Here is a 10,142-nt window from a genome sequence, read left to right as displayed (position 1 = left end):
ATTCTTTTGTTTCTCCAAATCTTGAATAGGTGGGCTGTGAAGTATATTTTCCCGGAAAAAAAGTATCTGAAAAATTAATTTTAAGGACGGTGCCTACTATTGTTATCGCGCATACGTTCTGCGCATCTCGAGATACTCGGCGTTCCTATCCGTGATGCTTACTAATACAGGCATATTTTTTGCGCGGTTTAAAACTATCCGGAGAAAGTAGATCTTAGTAAGTACTCTTGGTATCCAAAAAGAAAATAGGGGGTAACCATGCATTTTTGAGAGATAATTCAATCTCGACTCCAGAGCTCTTCTCTTGACTGAGCGAGAGAAGAGCTCTGGGGAACCCTGAAACAAAGTGTCTTCTCATTGGTTTTCGTGAAGAACAATCAAAAGCGTCTCTAATTGGTGCATTCATGGTAGTGCGAGGAGTGAGCAGGCGCCGTAAGGTTCAAATAGCCAGTTTTTGGCTGTAAGAACACTACGGCGCATCTTCTCCTGCATAGAGTTTCCCAGAGCCTTGGGTCGATCCAAGGCTGTGGTGACGAGAATGAGAGATAATTAAGCCTCAATTTTAGAAGGAACGCCATACATTGCTCTGCATTTTAAAGCTTTTTACAAATATTAATCATGAATTATCTTTAAAAAATGCGTGGTTACCCACAATTTTCTTTTTGGATTTCAATAACACTTGTAAAGATCTACATTTCCTGCACTATCATAAACCGAGGCAAAATTATCTTTGAATTAGTAGGCACCGCCCTTAAGTTAAAACCGCTAAAATCGCTTTTCTTTGTTTCCCGCCATAATCTACGCGCGAAAAATGATTGACGTATCATGTCAATCACACGTGAAAGGATTGGGTGTAAATTAACAGCCTACACGCGCGATCTGCTACCTTAGCAGTTGCCCGAACGCTGATTGGCTCATTATAATTGGCTTTTAAGTATGGGGCATGTAGACTGCACGCAAAAGCCTGGTTTTCACTAGCGGCGCAAGCACAAAGCACAAGCGTAAGTACCTAATGCTCGTAAAACCGAACGTCGACAGAAGCTTCAAAATCAACCACGGCATCCACCATTTTGTTCAAAGGTTCACACACGGGGAATCTGGAGCGAGTGCTTTAATTGGCCAGACGCAGCAAATTTCCTTGTGTTTATGCTGCGTTTCGGTTTTCACACGACGCAAGCGAACGCAACCATAAGCGCACGCACACGGAAAAGCCAAAATTTTGATCCTTGTGCTTGCGGTTGTACTCATTGCGTCAACCCGACGGGTTTTAAGATATCGCTTCCAAATTTTCATTCATAATAGATGATTGTACTACCCCAAATACCGTATGAGGAATTTTTCGTTTGTCTTCGGAGACAAATTTTATGGCACTTTTTTCTGCCCAAATTAAGAACGAAATGAGAGTTTCGACAATGGTGCGTGATATTTCCTTCTATTCTTAACATATCAAAAATTCCTCACACGGTATTGGAGAGCATTCATCTGTGACTAAGATGCAAAAAAGTGCGGTTAGTTTCTCAATAAAGTGAGGGGGCAGGAGCTTCTGCAGCAGACTCGGTCTTTCTGAGTTTGAGGCCTCAAAACTAAAAGGCAATATTTGATACCAAAACACTAAAACCTTATTCAAATAATTCAACCTGTTAGCTTTAATATGGTATGTAGTTTGACCCTCTACAAAAAATAGTGGCGCGACAACCGCGGACACATCATTTTCCTTTCCCGAGACCTTAACCCACACATCTACTTCAAAAGGGCCCTGCTCAATGAGGCAATATGTGCGAGTGGCGAAGCCATGAGCATTTCTGCGCGCAGTCAATTTATACGAAACATAAGGATTAATAATTAAAAAAAAATTACACATGCATTCCAACATCAGTAAAACAAGATAGAGAAAGCAGAACCATATGGAATAGCAAAGGATATTCGGACTTTGAGTAGCCATCCACTGTTTTAGTATATACTAACACAGATTAAAAGTTCCAACATGATTTATGTTGTAGGGTACTGCATTATTCTAACCTTCGTCATTCTTGCAATGATGTCAGGATACTTGGAGGTATTATTTTCTTGGTTTCTGCTGTAAATGTGAATTTCTCCATTTTCCAAAACATGAATCTGACGATGACAAAAATTGGTTAACTCTGCTGCTGTGATCTTTTACACATTTATCCAGCAGCACACTTTACCTGAGCACGTTCTCCATCATACTTAAACTCGCAAGTAAATTCTGCATTTTCAAATCGTTTAAACACTTCTTCCACTCCCTTAGATGGATGTGCCAACATTGGTTTGAGTGGGATACCTTCGGAGGAAAAACAGAGAATTTTATTCTTAAGGTGGCTCAAACCAGTTTCAACACTTTCAAGAGATACAATACAATACAATACATACTTAATTGACCGCTCCCATTGGCTTTTCAGGGCCAATGAAACACAATCAACGAAACGACAGAACACAACAACAACTGTTGTGATGAACAATGAACATTGAATCGAAGAGAACTTGATTACGTAATTAAGCTTTTGTTCTGACTTGGATAAGATACGTTTCTGTTCTGTTTCATTTATCGAGTTTTACGCCCCTGTCTTCATGTATTATTGTTCACAGTTTGAATCAGTTATATAACTAGCCATTCCCGTGTTTTTTAACCGTTTTTACAACTGTACACGTGAATTGTACCCTTATCAGAGAACGCCCCTTAAGTTTTTGTGGAGTTGGAGTTAGGAGATCTTTGGAGCAACACTGGAGTTTTCAGAGCAGTTTTATCTTTTTCGGAGTTACGTAACGTTGGAGTTTCTTTAGCCCTTTAAACTGGATCAGACGTAAGTTTCGGCCTATTATATGTAGCTTTCGTTTTGCTTTCAATTTGTTTCTTTTGTGATTAGTCTTAGCCCCTTTTTTTTGATCTCGTGCATTGTAATTTCCCCTTTTAGTTTTCACCGCATGTGTACAATAATTCAGACGAGTTGGTGTTCAAATTAAACGCTGTTGAGTCAACTTGTGCTGTTGAGTTCTATACTGTGGTTGACACTTCCCGATCTCCAGTGCACAACATCCCGTGTCCGCTGCACTGGGTACGCGACAACTGTTAAGAATCCCAACTGGCCGGAGGCAAACCAGTTGGCTATTTACAAGTGCAGCCGGGAAGTTAAACCAGGGACTACCGGGAACAAATTCAACGAGTGATTAGAACGGGTCTTGAACCCAGGATCTCTGGATCTCAAGGCAAGCGCCCTAACCACTAGGCCACACTGCCTCCACCACTGGGCCACACTGCTATTAGAAGGATTGACACTACAACACTTTGTCATGTAACAGCAATGTTACAGTACCGTGTGAAACTCCAATTATTGCTGAACAAGATGCAGTCATTTTTGTGGCGTAACAAGTTACCATGGAAACAGGAAAGCCTTGCAAAAACACCCTATATTTTGGCTTTAGCTGCTCATATCTCAAAAACGAACTCGGCGACCCCAATTTTTTATTGCACAAAAGTGATCAGCAGGCCAAGATGAAACTCTCTGCAAAGTTAAAAATAATCCTGTGGAGCGCATTCAGAACTACCTTAAATTTTCAATTATTTAAATCCGCTGCACAGAATTTTTTGAAACTTTGCAGAAAGTTTCATTCTGGAATGCTGATTGCATTACAAAAATATAAAATGGGGGTCACCGAGTTCGTTTTTGAGATATGAGCAGATAAAGCCAACATATGGGGTGTGTTTGCAGGGCTTTCCTGTTGCCACGGTAACCTTTTACGACACAAAAATGACCGAATCTTTTTCAGCAATAATTGGTGCTTGATATGGTACCCTAACATTGCTGTTAAGTGATAAAGTGTTGAAGTGTCAATCCTTCTAATAAGAACGTTTCTTTCAAGTGTTGAAACTGGTTTGAGCCACCTTAAAGGTGCCTTATTTTGTGAATGCTGTCAAAGAACTATCAAAGAGATTCTTGGACAACTGACCTTTGTATTTCGGTCACCTAATCAAATCACATGATCTCAAAACCTTTTAGCTCTGAGTGAACATAAGGGATTTCTAGGATTCAATTCTAACTGTTCTTTAAAGCTGCCACTGTAGGCAATATTAATCTGGTTGTAATTTGACATAAAAGAAAAACACTAAACAAGGAATGACTAGTTCCATTTCTGGTCTTTTGTGCACTATTCAAGAAAAAAGTACTTTACTGATGCTTACCAGGCGTGAGATGACAGTAACGTGGCAGTGCTTCTAACCCATGCTCCAAAATAGATGGAATTAGTTTATTATAGTTGGGCATTTCACTGTCAAAGCAAATGTTGAAGAGTGCAATAATTCAATTCTCTACCAACATCTATGTCCACTTACATACTATTGTCTTCTTTAACCCTATCATTCTAGAACCATGGCCCCACTGAGGAGTAAAATCATCTTGATTACACAGAATTCAGTCTTTCAATTAGCGAAAAATTTCATCAGTGGCCTGTGATTGGTCATACAATATTTTAAACTGGTTACAACAGGGTTTGTGCTGGATTTTGTATACAAAAATTCCAGTCCTGAGAACTCAACAAGTTTTCAAGAACCAGATACTGAGTTTTCAAGGAGTGTTTGTCAGAAGATTTCTATGTCACACAGCATGCTCCAGTGCTTTCTTTGCTGCACATCCTGCAAATTACCAGTAAGTGCATGTACAGGCAATTTAATTCTTTCATTTAATCTTTCCCCAATAGTCAAATTTGGGCTCAATTTTTGAGTTGTCTCTTTAATTGAGCATGATGCAATCTCAACAATAAGAGTCAGAGAACACACCTTTGATACCTAAGTTATCTGCTGGGTTTGCTTATTTCCCAAGCCCTGATTGCCTTGTCCCAGGCTTAAGACCATTCATTATTTAACAATTATTATTCCCCGAAGGTGAAGTGATTATAGCTGAAGAATATTCACCGATAATCACTGAGCCTGAGGCGAATAATTGTTTTAGTATAAATACACAGGTGATTATTTCAAAAAAGGGAAGAAAAAAACATTTCAGCGCGAAATCATCTTCACTTACAGTGGCAAAACGACTACTGGCAGCCATCTTGTCCGTCGAGGTGATTATCGGCTGATAATCCGAGATAGCGAGCCAATGAGAGCGAGCGATTTTATATAATCACCTGTGTATTTATACTAATATAATATATTCTATTACTGGTTACTGGGCTTGGATATTCTCGAAAGGGAAGACTTTAGATCCACCTTACAGTAAATTCAACTCACCAGTAACAAGTCTTAACTATCAAAGCAGCTTCATCTTGCTTCTTCTTTAACTCTTCCCCAGAAGAATTCTTAGCATTGTCAACCAATGGGGGCGGAAACTCTACAAAAAGGAAAAGAATAATTTAAGGATGGAGCCTGTAATTGATTTTCATGGGTTACTTTTAAAACTGGCACACAAATTAGGGTAAAGAAACTCAGGTCAAAGTTCAAGTTAAGGTCACTTGTAAAAAATCAGTTAATATCTTGAGCAAAAAAAAAAAAAAAAAAAAAGACTGTTCAACCATTTATATGAAAGCAGAAACCCATAAGGGTTGAAACGTGTAACGCGCATTCACAGCTTCCGAATATTCAGTGCGAACTGATTGGTTGAATGTCTCAGTGCTAAGTACCATATTTGGAAACCCCTCGCTCTTGTTGTTTCAAATATGGTACTTAGCAAATTGAATATTCAGAGGCTTGTTTCCCAGCACGCGAGGGGTCGTTACACGTTTCAACCCTTATGGGTTTCTGATGAAAGTTAATGGACATTTTTACTTTCTCTCTAACATTGTGTACTGCCATGCAAATTGTCTGGTCATTTAAATAACAGCTGATGCCAGTAAAGGCCAAACAACAGAAGAAGACCTCAGACTATCACAGACTTTCATACATTGTTTAACTACACCTGCATATGGGACACTAGCCATTTACATTACATAACTGAGGCCCTGGTAAAACCATTCATGGTACCTAGTGCATGACGGTTTGAGAGATTATTGCACTCTTAACTATCATGAACTATTACATGAACATTCATGGCCAAACTATTTTTTTCTGGTTGCTGTTGCTAATTCCTTTTGAAATGGATATAGTATTCAAATGCTTTTTTTTTGCAACAGAGCAGACCCCAAGTATAGAATCCTGCATGCTGTTTTACACATAAACTAACTCATTCTGTTACCTTTGGTTGGAGGTGTGAGAAAGGCTGCATGTGCCAAAGCTGTAAGAACGGACTGTTCTGCCAGACCAATTCTCAACTTTCCTCCTAATGATCTGAGATAAAAAAAGAACTGAGTGTCTCCCAGTAATGTCAATTGCCAATGTATTTAATACTTTACAGTACCTGATCAAGTATCTTGCTTCAGAATCACGGCAAGCCACAAACATTCCCTTTATTTTTTCTGTTTTTCTTGACATAGACTAGAAAGCAAAAATACAGAAACTTAGTTGACCTAAACCTAAATATTTTTCGTTCCTAATTTATAAATCTCCCCATCCAAAGCAAACAAATGACACCATTGTTACTGAGAATTCAGCTTTTTCTGTGCTGTGCAAGCCATGTAAACTTGAACCCACAACCGTGATGTGAGAAACATGGGTCTATTCTCGATTTTACGTCACAAGCTGCTTTGACCATTTCTGTTTTCAAAGAAATGTGATGTTAAATTGAGAATATACCCATAACTCTCACATCACCGTCGTGGGTCCAAATTACAGCTGCATGGTTTTGATAACTTTGCAAGTCTTGCCCGGCAGATAAAAAGTGAACTTTTGAGGTAATGTTTGCTTTTGATGGGGAAATTAATATCGTAGACCAAAACTAGTTGAGTTTAGGTGTACCTTAACAATAAAATAATAATTATTAATCCCTAATGCTAACCACCTGTGTTGTTGTAAATAAGTAATTGGGTTTTAGACTTAAAGGGAACACTTCGCAATCCCTCGAAATTGAGCTTGAATCTGAATGACTACATTTCTGGACATACGTGTAGATGATCGTGTGAACTGAACTTGACTTACTTGGAGTCCTGCAAGTGGTTTTTTCTTAACATTCAGAGTGGATTTGCTCCCTAACAGCATGGCCATTTAACAATGTAAATATGTGCTTTCAGTTGCTTAGTATCAGGCCATCGCTCACAAACAAAATTAATGTGCTTATAAGACAGGGTATATGGTGCTACTCTGGTCCAAACAAAATGAATTTTGCTCACAAGTTACATAATTATTGGGACTTGAATAAACTTCATAAGTTGCATTCATTATTTGTCAAACCGGAGTAGTATCAGAACATGAATGTATCTGATTGTCAATCTGGTTGCCATGTGAATGCTGCAGATCTATCAAAATTTACTTATGTTAGCCACTAACCATCCTTACCAAGTTTAAAACCCTACCAACCCAATCTTTAAAACTTAAATTGCTCTCACTGTCTAAAGAATTAATTTATAAGGAAGTGAAATTCAGGATGAAATTCAGAGCTGTTAAAAAGTTCTTAAGTAATGGTAGGTGTCCCAATTTAGAAAGTAGACGGTCACTGTAGTGCAAGTGCTGAAGGTGTGAGCTTGCTAGGGGGGTGTGGGGTCATGCCCTCCCCCCAAAATTTTGAAATTCAGGTGCTTGGAAATGCTATTTTCATTTATTTCTAGGCAGTTTTTGGAAATAAGAAAACAGTGAAATTAAGGCTACATTTACCATTTTTTTGGTTTATTGGTTTATTTAACCACTTTGGTGGTGATTGCTCTACTGAGTAAGAATCCCACGAAACTGTTGCAGGGCGGTTTATGCATACATGATTTTGAGGTCAGATGGTGAGTTGTACCATCTTGGAGTAAGCAATCCGGACCTATTGCCAAGGAGGGCTGTCCCACCTACTGTGGGGTAAAGTGCAGCCCAGGGTGCACTTCCCTGCCACCAATAAGTAAGTAAGAAAGTAAAAGGACACACCTAGTGTTGAGTTTTCTGAATTAACCTTTTTTTTTTTTGTAAGTTAGCGGTGGTAACATGCGGAATAATATAATGTCCATAACGAACGATGAGACAAAATACCCAAACTAAAATAAAATAGATGAGAATAGTATAATGAAAGAATTTGCATGACAAAGCAGCCATGGCAATTAAAGGAGACAAAGCTTCCAGTTGGGTGGGAGGGTGGGAAAAATGCGATCTTAAAGAGTGCAACTCAAGGTACTTGCTTGAAGAGCAAAGCTGAAATGTGGCTGACTAATGGTATGGGGGATTTACATAAGGTGAAACAGGTGAGAATCGCGTGATGTTGTGGAAAACTACTGGAAGCTTTGGCAACCGCTTTAACACTGTAAAAGTGAAAGTACTTTGACCTAAACAATGAGCTTTTGACTACGGGACAAGCCTTGATTGCGAGGGTGAGGTGAGTAGAGTACACTAGGGACAAGTGAGGGATAAATAGTACTCCCTTAGGGCTCATTAACCCCAGTTAAGAGCTTAAACTTATAATTAATGAGTCCCTAAGGGTCAGTGACATAAAAAGGGGGGAAAGCCGCGGGGGATATTCGCATGCCCAGGAGAGGGGCATGGGCAACCGAGGGTAATGATGATTACTCCTCCCCCCACCCTCTGCAAGGCTTGTGAAACTAGAAAAGGAGGAACACAGAATCTCCTTTTATCTATTTATTATTATTATAATTTTTTTTTTTTTTTAAATATAAATATTATGTTAATCACTATCTTTTGGCGGAATTTGGGTGGCAGGGAAGGCAGAGCCTATGCCCCCTAGGGTAGCGGTGTCCCTAGGAGGACCCCCTAGAGTAGTGGTGTCTCTAGAGGCAACCCTACGTTAGAATGTAACATAGGGTGGACCAGAAGAGGGGTGCCCTTCTGGAAGGAGAATAGGTCAGATGGTGAGTTGTACCATCTTGGAGTAAGCAATCCGGACCTATTGCCAAGGAGGGCTGTCCCACCTACTGTGGGGTAAAGTGCAGCCCAGGGTGCACTTCCCTGCCACGATTGTGTGAGCCAAAAATATTCTGGTCAAGAATGGGGGAACACAATCACCCCACAGTAAATTGGGTGGACGTTGGCTGGAAGACCAACTGCCACATGTAGAAGAAATAGGATACGAGATAGGCATGCATAGCCATAATGAACAGTAACTAGTTGTCATGATACTGGTCATCAGGGAGACAACAAAGAAGGGTCTAACCTACAATAAGTATTATTACTTCAGTTCATTGTCAGTTGTTTAGGGATAGCCAGCAGTGTCTCTTGAGGAGTTCTTATGTAACGTTCATAGCAGTCAGAAGACCAACGACCCAATACCTTGATTAACCAGGCAGGAATCCCTGCAGCAGCTGCAGTAGTCGCAGCACCAATACGGAAGCTATGTGAGAAATAGTGTTGAGGTTGTATGCCGCATTGCTGCAGGACATCCCGGAGTGCATGAGTAAGAGAAGTTCGGGTGAGCCACTTGCCACTGGTGAAGGTGAACAGGGGGCCTGCTGATGATGGTTGGCATTGGAACACGTAGTCTTTCATAGCCATAACGGCACAGATGGAGGTAGTGGACCTTGCTAGGGTTAGGGTGCAACCATTGCGGAAGGGATCTGTTTTCGACCGTTTAATCGTGACTAGCATGTAGTCGGGAGATTCAACGTGAGGGATAAAGGTGATATCCTTAAAGCAGAGGTGAGTTGCGGGGTCGAAGACGTGGTCATTACAGGTAAATTCGCTTGAACGTAAAAAACCGAAAAAGGCTAAGGTGAAGGCTGCCCAGAGCATAATGTGATTGAGGTCAAAAGTCAAGTCTGGTCGGTAAAAGTTGAAAATAGACTGCAGGATTTGGATTGTAATTGGATAACGATCTAATTTAACGGGGATTAGGGAACGTTTGATCCCATTAAGGACCTTCTGGAGTCGAAACATTTTTGGGAGTTTTAAGGCAAAGTTGTGTAGCCTATGGAGGTCTTGAACGGCAAACAGGTAAAGCTTAATGGTATTGTAGGAAACTGTTTTGGCTAAATGGGAGACAAAATAAATCAGAGTAATTTCAGATGCGGGGAGAAGGGGCGTAGAGGGGCTAATTAACCCGTGCATAAGGCAAAAGGAAATGAAATGGTTTTGACCGACACTATAAGAACGTTTAGTAGCTGGAGCAAGGGACGCACCA

The 10,142-nt window shown here is 40.1% G+C and overlaps 2 protein-coding genes across 4 annotated transcripts in view; both read right to left on the bottom strand.

Moving 5' to 3' along the window:
• The window catches only part of LOC137970543 (DNA ligase 1-like), a 31,375-nt gene that overhangs the window by 7,672 nt on the left and 13,561 nt on the right, over positions 1-10,142 (bottom strand). For all 3 annotated transcript variants that reach the window (XM_068817063.1, XM_068817065.1, XM_068817064.1), the window contains exons 13-18: positions 6,345-6,421; positions 6,183-6,274; positions 5,243-5,342; positions 4,199-4,284; positions 2,187-2,302; positions 2,020-2,115 (exon numbers count right to left, since the gene is read on the bottom strand). In XM_068817063.1, coding sequence (XP_068673164.1) covers positions 2,020-2,115; positions 2,187-2,302; positions 4,199-4,284; positions 5,243-5,342; positions 6,183-6,274; positions 6,345-6,421 — 567 coding nt within the window. The remainder of the gene's footprint in view (positions 1-2,019; positions 2,116-2,186; positions 2,303-4,198; positions 4,285-5,242; positions 5,343-6,182; positions 6,275-6,344; positions 6,422-10,142) is intronic.
• Positions 9,200-10,069, bottom strand: LOC137970544 (integrase/recombinase xerD homolog). Its single transcript, XM_068817066.1, has one exon. The coding sequence runs from the start codon at positions 10,067-10,069 to the stop codon at positions 9,200-9,202; it is 870 nt and encodes a 289-aa protein (XP_068673167.1).

This window comes from Montipora foliosa, chromosome 9, assembly GCF_036669935.1.
Source record: "Montipora foliosa isolate CH-2021 chromosome 9, ASM3666993v2, whole genome shotgun sequence".
NCBI lineage: Eukaryota > Metazoa > Cnidaria > Anthozoa > Scleractinia > Acroporidae > Montipora > Montipora foliosa.
Note: the sequence above shows the minus strand (reverse complement) of the source record. Positions and strands in the feature narration are given on the sequence as shown.